Source organism: Nycticebus coucang, chromosome 10, assembly GCF_027406575.1.
Source record: "Nycticebus coucang isolate mNycCou1 chromosome 10, mNycCou1.pri, whole genome shotgun sequence".
In the NCBI taxonomy this organism is placed as follows: domain Eukaryota; kingdom Metazoa; phylum Chordata; class Mammalia; order Primates; family Lorisidae; genus Nycticebus; species Nycticebus coucang.
In genome coordinates, this window is record NC_069789.1 from 118414699 (window position 1) to 118436132 (window position 21434).

General features: G+C 50.4%; 1 protein-coding gene across 4 annotated transcripts in view; it reads right to left on the bottom strand.

The window, feature by feature from the left end:
* Positions 1–15032: 15032 nt before the first annotated feature.
* Positions 15033–21434, bottom strand: part of ARHGAP35 (Rho GTPase activating protein 35) — a 142942-nt gene continuing 136540 nt past the window's right edge. For all 4 annotated transcript variants that reach the window (XM_053604161.1, XM_053604163.1, XM_053604160.1 and 1 more), the window contains 2 exons: positions 20834–20939; positions 15033–19817 (listed from right to left, as the gene is read on the bottom strand). In XM_053604161.1, the coding sequence (XP_053460136.1) occupies positions 19460–19817; positions 20834–20939 (464 nt within the window). In that variant the 3' untranslated portion in view covers positions 15033–19459. The remainder of the gene's footprint in view (positions 19818–20833; positions 20940–21434) is intronic.

The following is a 21434-nucleotide window of genomic DNA, read 5'->3' on the forward strand; positions in this document are numbered from 1 at the left end:
GGAAAGAAAAATGAAGTTGGGGTGAGGCCAGGCGCGGTGGCTCGCTCCTGTAATTCCAGCACTTTGGGAGGCCGAGGCAGGTGGATTGCTTTAGCTCAGGAGTTTGAGACCAGCCAGAACAAGAGAGAGACCCTGTCTCTACCAAAAAAAGAAAAATTAGCCTGGCGAAGGGCAGGCGCCTATGCTCCTGGCTACTCTGGAGGCTGAGGCAAGAGGATTGCTTGAACTGAGGACTTTGAGGTTGCTCTGAGCTATGATGCCATGGCCAGCAGTCTAGCCTGGGCAATAGAGTGATTCTCTTGCCTCAGCCCCCCCCCAAAAAAAAAAGAAAAAAAAAGAGGGGTTGGTGCCTATAGCACAGTGGTTAAGGTGCCAGCCACATGCACCTGAGGCTGGCGGGTTCGAGCCCAGCCCCGGCCAGCTAAGCAACAATGACAACTGCAACAAGAAAATAGCCGGGCATTGTGGTGGGTGCCTGTGTTCCTAGCTACCTGGGAGGCTGAGGCAAGAGAATCGCTTAAGCTCAAGAGTTTGAGCTTGGTGTGAGCTGTGACCTCATGGCACTCTACCAAGGGCGGCATCGTGAGACTGTCTCAAAAAAAGAAAAAGGAGGGGCGGCGCCTGTGGCTCAGTTGGTAAGGCACCGGCCCCATATACCGAGGGTGGCGGGTTCAAACCCGGCCCCGGCTGAACTGCAACCAAAAAATAGCCGGGCATGGTGGCAGGCGCCTGTAGTCCCAGCTACTCGGGAGGCTGAGGCAAGAGAATCGCTTAAGCCCAGGAGTTGGAGGTTGCTGTGAGCTGTGTGATGCCACAGCACTCTACCGAGGGCCATAAAATGAGACTCTGTCTCTACAAAAAGAAAAAAGAAAAAGGAAATAAAATGAAGGGCGACTGTGGTGGCTCATGCCTGTAATCCTAGCACTTTGGGAGGGCGAGGAGGGTGTATCGTCTAAGCTCACAGGTTCGAGATCAGCCTCTGAGCCAGAGCAAGACCTCATCTCTAAAAATAGCCGGTGTTGTGGTGGGTACCTATAGTCCCAGCTACTTGGGAGGCTGAGGCAAGAGAATCACTTTAAGCTCAAGAGTTTGAGGTTGGGCGGCGGCTGTGGCTCAGTAGGTAGGGCACCAGCCCCACATACCGAGGGTGGTGAAACAGACAGGCGTTGTGGCGGGCACCTGTAGTCCCAGCTACTTGGGAGGCGGAGGGAGGAGAATCGCTTGAACCCAGGAGTTGGAGGTTGCTGTGAGCTATGATGCCACAGCACTCTATCCAGGGCGACAGCTTGAGGCTCTGTCTCAAAAAAAAAAAAAAAAAAAAAGCCAGGTGTTATGGTGGGCACCTGTGGTCCCAGCTACTCAGGAGGTTGAAGCAAGAGAATCGCCTAAGTTCAAGAGTTGGAGGTTGCTATGCACTGTGACGCCATGGCACTTTACCGAGGGCAACATAGTGAGACTCTGTCTCAAAGAAAAAAAAAAAAAAAAAGAGGGCAGTGCCTGTGGCTCAGTGAGTAGGGCGCCGGCCCCATATGCTGAGGGTGGCGGGTTCAAACCCAGCCCCGGCCAAACTGCAACAAAAAAATAGCCGGGCGTTGTGGCGGGCGCCTGTAGTCCCAGCTGCTCCGGAGGCTGAGGCAGGAGAATCACGTAAGCCCAAGAGTTAGAGGTTGCTGTGAGCCGTGTGACGCCACGGCACTCTACCCGAGGGCAGTACAGTGAGACTCTGTCTCTACAAAAAAAAAAAAAAAAAGAAAAGGAAATGGAGATGGGGTCTTGGGCAGACAGGAGCTCACAGAGAGCATGAGCCTGCCCCTAGTTGGACAGATGGGGGAACAGAGACACATAAACACCCGTGGGCACTGGCTTGTGAGAGCACTCAAGCTCCTTTATGATGATCATAGATAACAGTTAATTATTGAGTGCTTATTTTCTGCTAATCCTATATCCCATAGCAATGTTCTGAGATGGGCTCTATTGCTAGACCTATTTTTCAGTTACGGAAACTGAGGCACAGAAAGACTATAGAGCCTGGCAATGATGGTCTCTAAGCCAATATTTCCCTATTAACTCCCAGGGAAACTTATTAGGGTTTCCAGGTAGGAACTCAAGTTCAGTTCATTGGCTGCTATCTCCTGATACCACCTCCTGACTGTGCCACCCAGGCAGGAGCTATGCCAGCAATAGAGAAGTGCACTCAGACTGCACAATTTATTTATGACTGCGGACACACAGATAGTGTCGTGATTAAGAGCCTGATTGCTGGGGTTTGAGCCCCAGCTCTGCCACTTACTGCTATGTGACTGAGCAAGCAATTCTGCCTCTCTGGGCTTTAGTTTGCTACTATGGAAAATGAGGAGAATTTAATTCTGGTACCCATCTTAGCATCACTGTGAACATTAAATAACTTTACCTGGCAGGTCTCAATGTGATTTGCCAACTGGTTCCTGTGAGCTTCTCAGGCATCTACTGGGTCAAATTTTCATATCAACTATAATCCTAGCACTTGGGAGGCCGAGGTGGCTGGATTGCCTGAGCTCACAGGTTCAAGACCAGCCTGAGGAAGAGTGAGACCTCGTCTCTAAAAATAGCTGGGCATTGTGGCTGGTGCCTAGTCCCAGCTACTTGGGAGGCTAAGTCAAGAGAATCACTTGAGCCCAAGAGTTTGAGGTTGCTGTGAGCTATGACACCATGGCACTCTACCCAGGGTGACAAAATGAGACTCTGTCTCCAAAAATTTTTTTTTTCATATCCAGACATTTTCTGCCTTTTCTTTTTTCTTTTTTTTTTTTTTTTTGCTGGCCAGGGCTGGGTTTGAACCCGTCACCTCTGACATATGGGGCTGGTGTCCTACCCCTTTGAGCCACAGCACCACCCATTTTTTCTGCCTTTTCACTTAATCTTCTCACCTGTATCTGCTAGAGTTTTCCAGAGGATATATGGTATGTAGTATCAGATGGATTGCAGAGGAAGCCAGGAGATCCAGGAATCATCTATAAAGCTGGACACTAAAGAGATTTACAAAAACATACAAGAGTGTCTCTCCTCTCACTAAAACGTTCTGTATTAGAAAATACAATTTTTTTTTCTTTTTGAGACAAGATTTCAAAAAGTCTTGTCCACCCAGACTAGACTGCAGGGGTCTTTTTTTTGGGGGGCTGGGGCTGAGTTTGAACCCACCACCTCCAGCATATGGGGCCAGCACCCTACCCCTTTGAGCCACAGGTGCTTCCTGACTGCAGGGGTCTTATCATAGCTTATTGCATCCTCAAACTCCTGGGCTCAAATGACCCTCTGGCCTCGGCCTCCTGGGTAGCTGAGACTATAGGTGTGTACCACCACACTCAAATAATTTTTAATTTTTTTGTTTGGGGTCTCACTATCTCCCAGGCTGGTCTTGAACACGTGGCTTCAAGGGATATTCTCATTTCAACCTCCAAAGGATTACAGGTGTGAGCCACCATGCCCAGCTGGAAAATACATTTTTTCATAAAATCTGTTGTTTGTGCTAATTTTAATGGATTTACCATTGACATTTTATTTTATTTTATTTTATTATTTTTTCTGAGACAGAGTCTCAAGATGTCACCCTGGGTAGAATGCCGCGGAGTCATACCTCACAACAACCTCCAACTCAAGTGTTTGTCTTGCCTCAGTTTTTTTCTATTTTTCAGTAGAGACAGGGTCTAGCTTTTGCTCAGGCTGGTCTTGAACTTGTAAGCTCAAGCAATCCACCTCCCTTGGCCTCCCAGAGTGCTTGGATTATAGGCGTGAGCCACTGTGCCCAGTTTTTCTTTTCTTTTCTTTTTTTTTTTGAGACAGAATCTGGCTCTGTTGCCCAGGAGAGTGCCATGGCATCATCATAGCTCACAGCAACCTCAAACTCCTGATCTCAAGCAATGCTCCTGCCTTAGTCTCCTCTCCTGAGTAGCTGGGACTATAGGCACCCACCTCTGGAAACTGAGGAGTGTTTCTTAAGGAGCTCCAGACAGGCCTGGCCTGGTGGCTCATGCCTGTAATCTGAGCACTCTGGGAAGCCAAGGCAGGTGGATACCATCTCCTAAAAAAAAAAAAAAAAAAAAGAGCAGGTCATGTGGCAGGTGCCTGTAGTCCCAGTCATTCAAGAGGCTGAGGCAAGAGGATCGCTTGAGTCCAAGAGTTTGAAGTTTCTGTGAGCTATGATGCCACCAACGTCAGGGCGACTGAGTGAGACTCGGTCTCAAAAAAAAGCAACTCTAGAGAGAGGTGTGGGGATGGGGCATTGTCCAGGGCAAGCAAAGGAGGAAGAAAGGGAGGAGGGCTATGTGAAAGGGCAGGGAAGAGAGCTATTCAGGGACACTGGAGAGATTGCAGTAGCTGAGACCTTCATGGAGGGACACAGTTGACCCAAGACCCAGCTATAATAAATGCTCTTGCAGCCCCCATGTCCAGGGGCTCCTACTGAGCCTGCAGCTGGAGAATGAAGAAGTTGGGGTGAGCAGACACAGACTCCTGGGGGGCAGAGCAGGTGGGGATGGAGGGGCTCCTGGAAATATCCAAAAAACCCTTTACCCTAGCCTGGTCTCCCAACCTCTCATTCAGCTCTCCTTGGCCATCTTCCCCTGTGGAGACCAAAGCACTGGGGCCTCACACCTCAAGAAGCAGCTTGGGTAGAAGAGAAGGGAAAACACAGTATGTTCTCTTGTGAGGTGGTGAGCTCACTGTCACCAGGGAAAAATCAAGAAGAGGCCCAAGGATTTTGGCAGGCATGGAGAACATGGTGTGTATGTTGGGGGTTCCGATGACATCCACTTAAGCATCCTCATTCCTCAGTATTGAGAACGAGAGAGCATAGTGTTCAGGGGTGACTCAACAAGCTCAAGTTCAAATTCTGACTCTGTGTCTGGGAACTTGAGCAGGTCTCTTCATCTCTTTGTGCCTCACCATCCTCATCTGTAAAATGGGAACAATCTGCCGGGCGCGGTGGCTCAAGCCTGTAATCCCAGCACTGTGGGAGGCTGAGGAGGGAGAATTGCTTGAGCTCAGGAGTTCGTGACTCGCCTGAGCGACAGTGAGACCCCAACTCGTGAAAAAAATGGAAAAACCCAGCCGGGCGCCACGGCGAGCGCCTGTAATCCCAGCGGCTTCCGGAGGCTGAGGCAGCGGGGTGCCCGCAGCCCGAGTCTGAGGTTGTGGTGAGCTACCACACCCACTGCACTCTGCTCAGGGGCATAGGGTGGGACCCTGTCTCAACAACAAAAAAAAAAAATGGGAACAATCTGTGAGACCTCCCCAAATAAATAAATAACAACTCCCCACAGCCACATGAATCTTGAAAATAGAATGTTAGTGAGAGAAATAAATACTAGAAAAATGAACATGGGATTATCCTATTCTGAAAGGTGGCAAAAGAATAGAGAAAACGAGAATGACTGCTGTGGGATTTCAGGATATGGCTGCACCTGGATGAGAGGAAGGGGCTGTGCTGGGGGGTAGGCAATACTTGGTGGGTACCCTGATGGCCACTTTATTGGTATTTAACTCAGACACATGTGTTTCCTCCACTTTCTTGTGTGTGACATGTAATTCATAGTTAGAAAAAAATAGGAAACAGGGAGAAGGTGTTATGGGTTGAATTGTACCCCCCCTGAAATTATGTTGGAGTCCTAACCCCCAGTATCTCAGAATGTAACTTCATTTAGAGATAGGGTCTTTATAGAGAAAATCAAGGCCATTAGGCCGAATACAGTGGCTCACACCTGTAATCCTAGCACTCTGGGAGGCCAAGGCAGGAGGATCCCTTAAGTTCAGGAGTTCAAGACCAGCCTGAGCAAGAGCAAGACCCTATCTCTCTTTTTTTTTTTTTTTGGTAGAGACAGAGTCTCACTTTACTGCCCTTGGTAGAGTGCCATGGCGTCACCCGGCTCACAACAACCTCCAGCTCTTGGGCTTGTGTGATTCTCTTGCCTCAGCCTCCCGGAGCAGCTGGGACTACAGGCGCCCGCCACAACGCCCGGCTATTTTTTTGTTGTTGCAGTTTGGCCAGGGCTGGGTTTGAACCTACCACCCTCGGCATATGGGGCCGGCGCCCTACTCACTGAGCCACAGGCGCCGCCCGCAAGACCCTATCTCTTCAAAAAATAGAAAAATATCTGAGTGTGGTGGCAGGTGCCTATGGTCTCAGCTATTTGTGAAGCTGAGGGGGAACGATCTCTTGAACCTAGGACTTTGAGATTGCTGTGAGCTAGGCTAACATCACAGCGCTCTAGCCTGGGCAACAGAGTGAGACTTTGTCATGAATAAATGAATGAATGAATAAAATAAGACTAAACACTATGTCTGGTGTCCTTAGAAGGGGAAATGTGGACAAGGGAGTGGGATGGGGAGATCTGTATGGGGTGAGTGCCATGTGGCAATGAAGGAAGAGATGGGGGTGATGCTTCTACAAGCTGCAGGATGCGGATCACCAGCAACCACCAGAAGCCAGAACAGCTCTCAGAAGAAATTGGCCCTGCTAATACTCTGATCTCAGACCTCTAGCCTCTGGAACTGGGAGACAGGTGTCTGTTGTGTCAAGCCACCCAGTTCATGGTCTTTTGATATGGTAGCCCCAGCAAATTAGTCTAAGGGGACTGGAGAGTGGGAGAGTGACTGTGGATGGCTGCTGAAAATATCTTTTTTTTTTGAGATAGAGCCTCAAGCTGTCACCCTGGGTAGAGTGCTGTGGAATTACAACTCACAGCAACCTCCGACTCCTGGGCTCAAGCGATTCTCCTGCCTTCGCCTCCCAAGTAGCTGGGACTACAGGCACTTGCCACAACACCTGGCTATTTTTTGGTTGCAGCCATCATTGTTGTTTGGCAGGCCTGGGCTGGATTCAAACCCGCCAGCTCAGGTGTATGTGGCTGGCGCCTTAGCCATTTGAGCCACAGGCACCGAGCCGGCTGCTGAAAATATTCTACAATGAACTGGTGACAGTTGCACAATTGCAACCATGCTAAAATCCACCAAATATGCCAGAAACCACTTTTATGGAGTAAAATGTCTGGTGCAGGGCATCAGGATGTGCCTCACAGGGCTGCTGGCAGAGGTCGGTGCATTAATTGAACAGATGTGTGTTGAGCAGTTACTATTTGCTGAGCTCTGTGAGCCAGACAAACAGACACCACAGACCATCAGCACTGGGGCGTGGGGTGAGGCGAGCTCAGCAGTGTTCTGAATGTCACAAAGATAAGGATATTAAGCATTCATTGCTGAGTGGAGCCAGCCCCTCCTTCTCTCCTGAGGCGGCAGACAGGGGATCCTGTAGATCTTGGTTCTCAGCTTCCTTCTCCAAGGGGACCACTCCCTCTCTCACCCATTCAGAGAAAAGACAAGGTGAAATAAACAACATTACCAAAGACACTGTAAACAGTGTTAAAAGTGCCAGGGCCCTGTCTCAAAACCAAACAACCAACCAAACAAAAAAAGGCTAGTACCAGGATGGGAAAAACTACATGTAAAAGATGCAAGAGACAATGGGTTGACTACATCTTGAATGAAGCACTCCTATGGATCAGAAGAGAAAGACGGATGGTGCCATACTGATGGACTCAGTAGGGGGTCATGTGATGGTTATGTGGTCGTCACAGGAAGCTCATGTGGTTACCCAGTAAAGGGCACGTGATGGGCATGGGATGGTTGAGTGAAGCTCACATAGTTGCCAGGTGAGGAACATGTAATAGTCATATGGCTTTCACATGGTCATGTGAAGGTCACAGGAAGGCATGTGAAGGGCATGGAAAGGTCAAATGGCCATCACCTTTATGTCCTGTAGCAGTCACACAATCACCTCGTGATGGTCAGGTGATGTGCTGATCATGTGAACATCACGTGGTAGTCACATGATGGTCACATGATGCCTGTGTGAGCATCTGAGTGGCCATCATGTGAAGGCCAGGCGGTAGTCACATGAAGGTCACATGCAGCCTAGCACAGCAGTCTTGGAGAAAGCAGAGAAGAGGTAGGTCTCAGTAGGAATTGCTGACTAGAACTTTTGAGTTTTTTCCTAGGAACAGCAGCACCTCCTTACAGCCCTGAGATAACTACAGTGCTTTGCACTAACTTTCATTCTGGAGAAAGACAAGATAAGCAATACCCCTTCACAGACTGTGCCCAAGGACCACTGAGTCTGCATACTAGGCTAAAGGAATGAACAATATTGTAACCCCTAGCTCATTATAATACAAAAATCCTGGTCCTAGGTAGGGACGTACCCATCATTTATCTGATCATCGTTTCTTTCCTGCTCAAACCACACCCATTGTTCCCCATTTAGAGATAGGGTCTTTACAGAGAAAATCAAGGCCATTAGGCCGAGTACAGTGGCTCACACCTGTAATCCTAGCACTCTGGGAGGCCAAGGCAGGAGGATCTCTTAAGTTTAGGAGTTCAAGACCATTCTGAGCAAGAGCAAGATCCCATTTCTTCAAAAAATAGAAAAATATCTGGGTGTGGTGGCAGGTGCAAAAACTTTGATTTTGTCCTCTTGCCCTGCAAGGCCCCATGTGTCCTGGTGCCTGACCTCCTATGACTGAATGACCCAATGAATGGATGGGTAGGGGGGCGGTGGATGGATGGAACCACATAAATAGTAACTTATTCCCATTTCTCTGTTCCTGGGACACTTCTATTCTAACCCTATGTTTTAGAACTTGCCATCGCCCCAGTCCCTGCCTTTCTAATCTTGCTTTTTTTCATAAAAAGCCACCATCCTGGCTTCTAACTCTTCCAGGCCATCTGGGATGGGCAGGGCGGCGCTCTGCCGCCCCCTAGTGGCTGAAGGGAGTAACATGGTGCACTTCCCACCCTTGGGGAGCTAGCACAGCGCTGGCCAGCGCCTGCATGTGCCACATGCTTGCAGGCTGTGACTTGGGCAGCACAGCTTCTGCCCTGGCAGGTTTCACAGGGGAGCGGTGAAGATGTCTGGTAATCAGACACTCACTATTGTAGGTATCAACCCTGGAGTCATCTGCACCTCTCACAGCCTCATGCAAACTTCAACAAAGTCTGTCACTCTGATCTTTAAGATATCCAGTATCCCCAACTTCTCTCCACTTCCACCATTCTACTCTGGTCTAATCCACCAGCATCCCCTTCCTCCAAGACCACTGCAGTTGCCTCCTGGGCAGGCTCCTGGATTCTAGGCTGTCAGTTATTTTTGCCTTTTGCCTCCGGCTCCATTATGGCTCTCTTGACACTTAGGTGGACACTTAACGGATTTGTCTTTTTTTTTTTTTTTTTGAAGTTTTTGGCCGGGGCTGGGTTTGAACTCGCCACCTCCAGCATATGGGGCTGGCGCCCTACTCCTTTGAGCCACAGGCGCCGCCCTTGATTTGTCTTTGTTTAGAGTTTTTTCTTTTCTTTTTTTTTTTTTTTTGTGGTTTTTGGCCGGGGCTGGGTTTGAACCTGCCACCTCCGGTATATGGGACCGGCACCCTACTCCTTGAGCCACAGGCGCCGCCATTCTTTTCTTTTTTTTTAATTTCAGCTTGCTTGTTCATTCTTCTTCATTTAAAGTACTCTTTTTTTTTTTGTTCATTTTCTTCTTCCTCTGGTGATGCTCTTTCCCATTGCCTCCCCAGTAGCTGGGATTACAGACGCCCACCACAACTTCCAGCTGTTTTTGATGTTAGTAGAGACGGGGTCTTACTCTGGCTCACTGCTGCTCATACTGGTCTCCAACCTCTGAGCTCAGACAATCCACCCGCCTGGGCCTCCCACAGCGCTGGGACTACAGGCGTGAGCCACCACACCCGGCCTAGAGTTTTCTTAATAACCTGAAGATGAAGACATTTTGTTCATTATGGACTTTTGGGCCCTAACCTTGATTTGTTAAAAAAGACATTTAAGGCAGTTTTAGCTTCACAGTAACTTCCATTTTTAAAAACAATGTATCGAAATATTTGTATGTTAATCACTGAATTTGTGTCCCACAAAATTTGTACTTTGAGGTAAGTGCCTTGCTCACCTCCCCCTGGTCTGTGCTCTGCTCCTATCACCTCCTCAGAGGTCTTCCTGACTGCCCCCAATAGCACCCCTACTCCCAACAACTCAAATTCTCCTCAATTTAATCCTGCCTGACATTTTGGCTACATTGGTTTGCTTGTTTCCTCCCGCTAGGATGTCAGTAGGGCTTTTTGTTGTTATTCATGGTTGTGTTCTCCGGCCTGTGGCACAGAGTAGGTGCTCAGAAAATATGTCTTAAATGGGTGAATACAGTCTCAATGAGTAACAAAAAAGGGGCTTTTTTTTTTTTTCCTTGAAAGCAAAGAAATCCATCCTATGAGAGGGATGTGAGACTGGTGAGGGCAGTCAAGGAGGGCTTTCCCCAGGAGAGTCTGTGGAGCTGAAATCTGAATAGGGAGTTAGCGCAGAGGGTGGAGGCAGGACAGCATTGCAGGAGGGAACAGCCTTGCAAATGACCTGTGGTGAGTGGGGGCTCAGGGGAGTCAGGTAGCTGGAATGCAGAGTCGAAGAAAAGGCTCTCAGGGAAGGCTGGCAAGGGCCCGGGCGGAGAATTTGAGCTTCTGAAGTGAATGGGGAGCCTTGGAGGGTTATTAAGGAGTGGCCAGTTCTGATATTTGAAAAGCTCCCTCTGCCTGTCACATGGATATGGGAGAAGGTGAGACAGCAGGCCTGGAGGCCAAGGGGGAAGCTGGGGGGAGAAAGCCATGTGATATAAGGCCAGGATGGTGGCAGGAAACCTGGAAAGATGTGCACTGGAATGTAAGATAGAACTTGGAGGCTGGCTGGGGTGGCTCTCGCCTGTAATCCTAGCACTCTGGGAGGCTGAGGCTGGCAGATCCCTTTAGCTCAGGAGTTCTGACACCAGCCTGGGCAAGGGGGAGATCCTGTCTCTAAAAAAGAAAAATTAGCTGGATGGTGTGGTGGGCAACTATAGACCCAGTTACTCAGGTGGCTGAGGCAGGAGGATTGCTTGTACCCAGGCAAGAGTTTGAGGTTGCTGAGTTAGGCTGCTGCCCTGGCACTCTACCCAGGGTGACAGAGTGAGACTCTGTCTCAAAAAAATAAAATAAAATAAAAAAATGAAAAAAAAATGGGCAGCACCTGTGGCTCAGTGAGTAGGGCGCCGGCCCCATATGCCGAGGGTGGCGGGTTCAAACCCAGCCCCGGCCAAACTACAACAAAAAAATAGCTGGGCGTTGTGGCGGGCGCCTGTAGTCCCAGCTGCTCGGGAGGCTGAGGCAAGAGAATCGCGTAAGCCCAAGAGTTAGAGGCTGCTGTGAGCTGTGTGGTGCCACGGCACTCTACCCCAGGGCGTTTCAGTGAGACTCTGTCTCTACAAAAAAAAAAAAATGAAAAAAAGAACTTGGAGGTACACTCAGTTGATAGGAGAGGAAAGTCCCAAGGAGGCTTCCAGGTCTCTTTGGCTTGTTGGGGAACCTAAGGAATGGACAGGTTTGTAGAAGGGGTCAGAGTTCGGCTGTGGGTGTTTCACAATGGAGTCCCCAAGTATGTCTCAGGTAGATATGAGTATGGTGCTAGGAGTGGAGACACATAGGAGAGGTTAGCTTATAGATAAAGCCTCGAGTCACCGGTAAAGTCTAGACTTCCTCATTCTACAAATTGCCTTGGGGCTTACCATGCACAAGGCACCTACCTGGGCACCCTGGGAGGGTGTATGGGCGAACTTCAGGACCTGCCCCCACATGGTTGATGGTGGTGAGAGGTACATGAATTAAATACATAAGACCTGAATGAACATCAAGAGCCAGAGAAGACAGTTTTCTGTTAGCATGCATAGTGAGTACCAACTGTATACCAGGGGGACGTAGAGGTTTATTATTTTTTTTTCAAGGTTTTCTTAATAACCTGAAGATGTAGAGATTTAGTTAAAAAAAAAAAATTGTGGGCGGCGCCTGTGGCTCAGTGAGTAGGGCTCCAGCCCCATATGCCAAGGGTGGCGGGTTCGGACCCAGCCCCGGCCAAACTACAACAGAAAAATAGCCGGGCATTGTGGCGGGTGCCTGTAGTCCCAGCTGCTTGGGAGGCTGAGGCAAGAGAATTGCGTAAGCCCAAGAGTTAGAGGTTGCTGTGAGCCATGTGATGCCACGGCACTCTACCTGAGGGCGGTACAGTGAGACTCTGTCTCTACAAAAAAAAAAAAAAAAAATTGAACAGCCGGGCACAAAGCTCATACCTGTAATCATAGCACTCTGGAAGGCTGAGGCGGGTGGATTGCTTGAGCTCACAAGTTCAAGACTAGCCTAAGCAAAAGCAAGACCCTGTCTCTACTAAAAATAGAAAAACTGAGGCAAGAGGATGGCTTGAACCCAAGAGTTGGAGGTTGCCGTGAGCCATGACACCACGGTACTCTACCCAGGGCAATAGCTTGAGACTGTCTCACAAAAGAAAAAAAAAAATTGAACAAAAATAGCCGGGTGTTGTGGCGGGCGCCTGTAGTCCCAGCTACTCGGGAGGCTGAGGCAAGAGAATCGCTTAAGCCCAGGAGTTGGAGGTTGCTGTGAGCTGTGTGATGCCATGGCACTCTACGGAGGGCCACAAAGTGAGACTCTGTCTCTACAAAAAAAAAAAAAAAAAAAAAAATTGAATCAAAAGGCCAGCATGGTGGCTCATGCCTGTAATCCTAGCACTCAAGAAGCCCAAGGCAGGATGATCCGTTGAGCCCAGGAAATTGAGGTTCTGGCCTAGACAACCCTGTGTCTAAAAAAATTTAAAGTATAAGGCTCTGCGCCCATAGCACAGTGGTTATGGCGCCAGCCAGATGCACGGAGATTGGCAGGTTTGAACCTGGCCTGGGCCAGCTAAACAATGATAACTGCAACAAAAAAACAGCTGGGTGTTGTGGCGAGTGCCTGTAGTCCCACCTACTTGGGAGGCTGAGGCAGGAGAATCACTTAAGCCCAAGAGTTCAAGGTTGCTGTGAGCTGTGATGGGCGACATAGTGAGATTCTGCCTAAAAAAAAATTTTTTTTTTTTTGTAAATAAAGAGTAACAGTGAAACAATCCTGGGTATTCACATCCCTAGCTGGCAAGAAGCACATGTTGGGTGAGCCCATGGTCCATGTGTGGAAAGAGTCAGGGGAGAATTGCTGGAGACCGGGGAGACCAGTTTTCAAGAACAGGCTAGAGCAGTGGTTCTCAACCTTCCTAATGCCGCGACCCTTTAATACAGTTGTTCCTCATGTTGTAGTGACCCCAACCATAAAATTACTTTTGGATAGAGGAGCTGTGTCTTGGTTCCTTAGACCATTGGAAATATGTGTTTTCTGATGTTCTTAGGCAACCCCTGGGGTGAAAGGGTCGTTCAACACCCAAAGGGGTTGTGACCCACAAGTTGAGAACCGCTGAGCTAGAGGCTGGACATGGTGGCTCATGTCAGTAATCCCAGTCCTCTGGGAGGCCGAGGCAGGTGGATCGCCTGAGCTCAGGAGTTCGAGACCGGCCAAAGCAAAAGTGAGACTCCGTCTCTAAAACTAGCCAGACATCGTGGTGGGAACCTGTAGTCTCAGTTACTTGGGAGGCTGAGGCAAGAGGATTGCTCCATCCCAGGAGTTTGAGGTTGTTGTGAGCTATGATGTGATGGCACTCTACTGAGGGTAACAAAGTGAGACTGTCTCAAAGAAAAAAAAACAGGCTAGAATCTGGTGGGCAGAGGGTGACAGAGGAAATCCAGGCAGAAAGAATGGTTCAAACCAGAAGCAACCAGCTGCTCTCAACGAATGACATGAGTTTTGACTGTATTGAGGAGCTGGATGAGAATGGGAGTAAAGCAGGTTGGGTCCAGGGTGCGGGACACTCTTGGATGAATGTCAAAGCACCTGGTCACAACAGGCACCTGTGTTTGCACGACTGCCCTCACTGCCAGTTCCTATTGAAGGGGAGCAGCTGCCTGAAGGGGGATGTGGGTGCCGACTTCTATGGCAGAGGGTGCTGAGCAACTAGCAATGTCTGCTGTGGATACAGGTGAGGACAGTTCCCACTCCTGTCATAGGTAAAGCAAAGGGGCAAAAAAGGAAGGCCATTTAGGTGTGGTGTGTCTTATCAGGTGAACTTGGACTGGGGTCTGTGCTAGAATGGAAACAAAAGGAACAGAAAAATTGTGGCTAGGCCAGATATGGTGAATTAGGCCTGTAATCTCAGCATCCTGGGAGGCAAGGCAGGTGGACTGCTTGAGCTCAGGAGTTCAAGACCAGCCTGAGCAAGAGCGAGACCCTGTCTCTACTAAAAATAGAAAAACTAGCTGGGCGTTGTTGCAAGCACCTGTGGTCCCAGCTATTCAGGAGGCGGAGGCAGGAGGATTGCTTGAGTTCAGTTGAGGTTGCTGTAAGCTGTGATGCTGTGGCACTTTATCCAGGGAGACAGAGTGAGATCGTCTCAAAAAAAAAAAAGTCATGGCTGCAAGTGATATTCAGGAGGTGGACCCAGGGAACTCAGAAGCAATAAAGGGACGGGAGAGCAGGGGAGAAAGCAGAGCCTGGGTGACAGGAAAAGAGGAAGGTGCTCTCAACAGGATGAGCAGAAATGTTTCATTTTTGCCGGCCAGATTTCCCTGGTAGACAGCCCACTTCCATCCCAGGAGGCACTGTTAATGGATGATGGTGGTGACAATGGCTAATCTGATGAGGACAGATGTCTTGCTCTGACAGGAGGCTGTGCTGTGCTCTTTTGCTCCAGAGCCTGGTAGGGCTATGTCTGGCCTTTGGATCTTCCCCTCTCTGAACTTCACCCTGAGCCCCTCCCTGGAGAGAAGAGGCTGAATGCTGGAGATAGCCACCCAGGAAGTAAACCCAGACACCTACCCCAGCTTGGACACTGGGACTGCCTGTCTCCTGTGGAACAAGGTGCAGACCTCCAGGGAAGACCTCTGTGCTAGAGGGGAGGAAAGGCGGCCAGAGCTGCAGGTAGCCCAGGGGAGAGGATAGGATGCCTGTGCCCTCCTGCTTCCCAGCCCTAGGCTGGGGTGCCCTGGGAGGTGCTGGGCTGGCAAGCGGCCCCTGGAGGAGGGGTCCCCTTCATTTCTCTCAGGTTTTGTTTTTTACAAGATTGATTTATTAAGTATGATACATATCACATAAGGCCTTTTCAGTTTTTTACACCATTCCCATTGAGACAAGTACAATACTTCGTAGCAAATACATGATTTTAAAAAACAAAACCAAACAAAAACACCTCAGTCAGAGATGCCTCAGCCTTAGTTAAGGGCTGACCATGCACTAATCAGGTTGGAGCCTCGAAAAACCCATGACGTGTCTTAAAAAAAGTCTGGAAATTAAGCAAACATTCCTAGCACCAACTAGAGGATGTCCTGGTTAAAGCCCCTACGATACAAAGAAATTAACTGTTATACTTTCTTTACATACAGTTCTCCACTTTTGCTGCAAAACAGAATTTTGGGCACACAGCCAGACTACTAACACATTTCAATACCATTAATGTTTTTGTGTTTCTCAGGAAACTGAAAATATTTGTTAATTCAACATATATAAAGATCATTTAACATGTGAAAATACAAGTACCAGAAAAATAAGCTGGCAGCAGCACTATTCCAAATTTTCAAACAAGTTTTATTCCCATACAATTCTGAGATATTTCCTTTTTTCCCTTAAATGTACACAGGGAACATGATTCTTTTTTATGCGAACAATAACTTACGCCCTGTCTCAACTACAGTGAAGTATAGCATGGTGGGGTGTCCTGACGCAGGAGGGCTGCTGGGAGGAGCCCACAGGCAGTGGCCAAGGGGGCAGAGGTAAGAAGGATCTGACTCAGAGGATCCCAGAGGCGGCGGCCTCTCCAGGTCAGCAGTCCTGGAAGTGACAGCTCCTTACTCTCTAGCCCCTCCCATGCCACTTCCCCTGGACAAGGCCATGTGCTCTGAGGCGGACATGGCCACTGCAAGTGATATCATGGGGCAAGTGAACCTGGACCCCCCCAGCCACTTACTCGAAGCCCAGCAGATTCTTTCTTGGAAAAGGGCAACTCTGCCACCAAGCACTACTTCTAGCCAACGCCCCCCAGATAGTGCCCTCCTTCTCACAGCAGAGGGTGGGAGTGGAGCACAGCTGGAAATAACTTTCGATAACAAGATGTCCAGCTGGCTTACTGTCAGATTTTGTGGTGTGAGGCCAGAATGCCTGGTGGTTTAGGTGAGTCTCTGCCAAGTGGACGCTGGGCTTGACTAGGTCCTCCCTGAACTAGCAGGAGCAGAGGCCCAGGCCCAGGGAAGGAGGGCTTATCTACACCCCAGCCTTGTCCTCTGACATCGCTCTGTCCACTGTGGCAAAGACATTCTGTCAGAAGACTCTGACCTGGCAACACTGCTGGGTCTTCAAGCAGGAATAACCAAGGGGTGGGAGGCCAGAGAACACAGGAAGCAGGGGCACTGAACTCATGTCCCCTATGCCTCCTGAGGGTGCAGTGATGGGAAGTATGGCGTGATGGAGTGTAGAATAAGCATGTGGTGTGAGATACCCAGTATTCCACACAGCCAAGAATCTCATGCATTCACAAGCCATGCCACCTACACCTGACTCCCCTGTCCTATGTAACCATAGGATTGTCAGAGCCAGAGCCAGTTAGTCTTAAGCTCACCATCAGGAGCCACTCAGTTCTACCAAATGTGGTGTCTATGAACCTGCTTACCCATTCTGGACAAGGCCAGCACCCACCACCCCACATCTGAGAGCTGTGTGCAGCTCAGCTGTGAAAGTACTTTCCAGAGTTTCAAGCCCTGGATGAAGTGAGGGGTAGGCATCATTCTGTTTAAGGCTAGCCTGTCCCATCCAGCCCCCAGGCACTCTCTGTAAGCGTCTAAAATGCCCATTTGGTCCGCGTGCTGCCCTGACTGGAAGCTGAAGCCCTGCCCACTACTGGCAGTGCCAACTCAGAAATGACCAAGATGTCCTCCTGTCTCAGCCTGCAGCAGAAAATGGGAGCTAAACAGTCAGCAGAGGAAACCGAAACTAGAGGAACCCCTGGAGCTTCTGGGCACTGTGGCTACCTAGTGCATATGAATCATTACAGTCCCCACCTGCCTAACGCTAGGGCCCTGGTGGGCCTGGGACGAGCTGGTATGTGTGGCAGCCCTGCTTCCACCTATACTGGCTGACAGGGGTGCTGTTGTGCTGGGGGCTCCCCAAGGCCTGGGTTCTGCTACCTTTGCAGGGGTAAGATGCAAAGCACAGGTGTCCCCTCACTGAGCTGTCCCCATCCACCTGAAGAAATTGCTGATAATATACACACATCTGTGCAGTCAGGGATGGGTCAGTCAACATGGGGGCAGGGTCCAGAGTGCCAGGACATAGGATGTGGTAGTATCAGACCAGGCAGTGAGGGGACTGGGGTACTTTTCCCTTTGTTCACACAGGGATGGCCCCAGGACACCCACTATTCCTTTTAGAGCTGACTGGGTGAGGGTAACCTAGAGAAAGGCAGAAAGGTTGATGAATGGAGGATTTCTTCATCTGCTTGGGGCCCAGGGCTGGGGTAGTTTGAGAACCAGAGAAAGCGTCTGCCAACCTGTCACTAATAAACACAGATACCACTTTCCAGCCAACCCTGGGCCTGCAGAACCAGGTCCAAATCCCCGGAAGAGAAAACTTGTTCACCATCCTAAATGTCATAATACATCTGCACCTTGCGTTTGTTCTCTGTGTTCTTACGGAGGTGGTAACCTGGGCGAGGGTAGTTTAGTATTTCTATACCCCTTTATTTCCATCAAGAACTAGAGACGGGAAGACAGCAGCTCTCCAGAAAAAGAGGTGCGAAGGGCCCACGCTACCCTCCAACTACCAGAAGGAGACATCTGTGCAGGAGCAACCAGAGCCTGTCCGGAGGCATCTCCTGCTCCTGCTAGGCCCTCAGAACATACCACAGATGCTGTTTCTTAAAGTGCAATGAGCCCCAAGGACTGTGTGGTGCAGGGCCCTCTTGCCCCCGCCCCCTGGCTTATGCCCAGGGTGCCTTAATGTCAGGGTTCTTGGCTGTAGAAGTCACTGCCCAGCCAAGAAGGTGAAAATGTCGAGAGTGGGGACAGACACTGTTTGTCCCAGCCTGGCAAGGCAGCAGAGATGGGGTGTCAGGAGAGCTCTCCTAGGGTGAGGGGAAAGACTGGGCCAGGGTGGTAGACAGGCAGGATCTGGAAGAACGTCCCTAGAAGGGCCCTGTCGGCCATCATTCCTTCAAAGTGCCCCACACGTGGCCTGCATCTCATAAGTGCCCCTGCTGGCGAACTTCCACAGCTGGGATGCAAGGATTCCACTTCAACACCAAACACACAAACCCACACCCCGAGTGCACCTGGCACTCCCCACCTGTCCCATCCTCCCCTCACTCAGGGGCGCATGCACACACAAACACACACACACACACACAGCAGTAGTGTTTCCACAGCAGTACGCCGTGTCCCAGGGTGGCCCAGGAGCTGGCTAGTCTGCCTGTCTCCTCAGCTCTCTCCATGAAGGGCTCCAATGGTTTTTTTGGACAAAGGGGGATCTGGTGACAAGATCTAAGTAGGACTTCACAAGGCTCTCAGGCCACAGCCCCAGGCATCCTGGTTTTGTTGTCACAAAGACAAGGGTCATCTCCACCTATCTGCCTCCCAGCAGAGGTAGGAGGAGAATGGTATCTTGAGGTCTGTAGTTTTTATTCTGTGGTTCTTTCCTTTTTGTTTTAATTATTGGAGGGTTTTTCCCATTTTTTCTTCCAGTGTTCTTTTGTTTTAAAGAGAATGTATCTGGAAGCCAGTGAGGTTTGGGGGGACAGAGGAGAGGTTGGGGATGGGGAGGGAAGTCACATTAGGTCCAGGCATGAGGCCATCCTTCTGTTCTGATCTGCTGGGCAGATGATCTCAGCATGTACCTTGGGGTGGTAGAGCTGTGGCCACCATTTGTAAGGAGGCTGCCAGCCAGGTGTACTTGCCACCAAGTGGGTGTGTGTGCAAGAGAGACAGGTGAAATAAATGGGAAGTGTTCTCTTCAGGGGCTGCTGGCCCTGCACTAGGGCAGGCCTGAATCTCAGATATCCTCTTCCCCCTGGAAGAGGCCAGGGCACTATCCCAGTAATGGGCTCTATACAAGATGGGGTGGGGGGGCGTGTGATGCCCTGAGGCTGGTGTGCACTGACAGGTGGGCAGGTAGTCCCGGGAGCAGGGAGCGCCTGGAGGGGCACTAGAGCTGCTGCCTCACTAGTTCAGTCCTCAAAGGGGGTCCAAGTCAAAAGGCAGGCCCCATGGCTGCTGCCTACAGCCAGCCCCAGGTGTGCAGCACTGGGCCAGGGCGCCTGATAGCACAGCCTATGGCAGACCATTGGCTGGAGCTACCACTGAGGTCTTGAGAAGGTGATGGGGAGAGGGACACTTGCCCCTGCCCCTGCTCCAGTGGACTTGGTTATGTTCAAGGTCAAATGCTACCCCATCAGAGAGAAGACTGGTTCTCTTGTCACCCCAGGCCTTAGTGGCTCACAGAGTGTGTTCGGCTTGAAGCTGGGAGGGGAGCAGTGGCTGCATAGGGGACTGGGGGGTGGGTGGGGGTGACTGGGGGGGTGATGGCTGATTTGTGACAGGTGTGGAAGTGAGGAAGGGGACGGTAGAAGACATGGCTGAGGGGGAGCTGGGCATGGTGCCGGGAGGCTCACTGATGGGTCGGTTGTAGAAGAAGAAGGGGCACTGCTGAATGAAGAGCTCAATGATTGTCTGATAGGTCCGCGTGGCCGTGAGGGCGTCCATGGTGCTGAAATCAGGTCTCATCAAGGTGGGCCAGAAGCAGATGGAGAGATTCTCGCTGGTCATGAGATTCACCTTGTTGTTGTGGCTGACTCTGCAGGTGACACCAAACTCATGGTCAGAGCAGTGTGGGACCCTGGCCCATAGTGCTCACAGCCTTTGTCACCCAGGCTGTTCACCCTGCCTGCCTGCTTGCCCTCTGCTTGAGAACCTGGGCACTGTTGTGAGAGGGGAAGAATCACACATAGCTCTCTGGGCCCTGCCCTGAACTGGCAGTTGGGGCTAAGCCCTTTGTGCCCTCTCCTCTCTGCCTCTCCTCTGCCCATGTGACTGTGTGTGGCAAACCCCCCAGGGAGCTGTCTGGAGGCCCTCACAAACCCTGAGGGTGGAGGGACTGCCTCAGGGACTCACTCACTCAACAACCAGCAAGGGAGACAATGCTCTGCCTGTGCAAAGAGGGGAAGTCTGTGTGTATCCCAAGCCAGACCTCCATAAAATACTACTTTGTCAACGAATGTGCTGGGTGCATAACTAAATTTGGGCACCAGTTAAAAGGGGTTCCTGGCTGCAGGGGCTAGCACTTGCTGGACTGAGGCTGGTCCTTCCCAGAGTACCCCTCTCTCAGCAGAGTGTCCTATTACACACCAGCTACAGATATGAATGCTGGAGAGAGGACTTCAGGAGGCTCTTAGGTTTTATGATTTAGGAGCAGATTTCTGGGGGCAGCAGCACCAATCAGAGGCTCTGCCCTATCTGCTAGCTTGAGGGGGGAAATCACAGGTGCTACAAAATGTTCCATGGCCCTGCAACTCCAGATGAACCTGAGTGGGCTGTCTGGTATTGGGCACACTTGGGGCCATGGGGGCTTCTCTCAGACAGAACCAGGCTGGAAGCCTGAGGATGAATGGAGATGCTCCTTGTAGAGTGAGCCAGCTGTGCATCCTGAGGTGGCCAATCAGTACCCTAGACAGACCTCTGACCCACTGCAGGCCGGGCCTATCCCTGCTGCCAGCCTGAGAATGGAACCTTACTCTACCTTCTTCCGCTATTGACCAACCCTGGTGGTCAATTTTTAGAAAGAAAAACCAGCCTGAAAGCCCTGCAACCTACTTGTTAAGGTGAGAGATGACATATTTGAAGACTTCGTGGTTTTCCTTTGGAAATTTCTTTAATACCTCCTTAAGGGCATGTAACTTCTGCTCCCGGTCGTTGATTTCTAAGGAGAGAGAAAACCAAAGTTGGGGCTGGTGAGTGTTCTGTAGCTCTAAGCAGACACTGGGCAGCTGGTGAAGCAGTGGGCTGGAGGCCCACATGAAGGGTGCTCTGAGGTGGGCCTTCTCTGAGGGCATCCCAGGGCTGTCAGATGAAGTCAATTCCACTTTTTCCGCCAGTGCTGGTGCTCTAGGCTGGCACACCTGGCAGTGGCATGGGTCCAGGAGCCAGACCCACTTCTGTGTTCAAGGCCCCCACTGAAGGACAGCACTGTGTGAGTGGAGCTTCCTAGCCCCCACTACCCAAGATGGAATAATCCAAAGAGACTATACCATAAAGAACACCATTCTTAGCTCATCTGGTTGCTCCCGCAGACAGGCATCCCTACTCAGAAAGCCTGCTTGCTTCCTGACCAGACAGCCAGATGCTGCCACCCACTCACACCAACAGGCCTTTGAGGGAGGGAGTCTGTCATGAGACCAGGGCTCTGTCCTTTTCC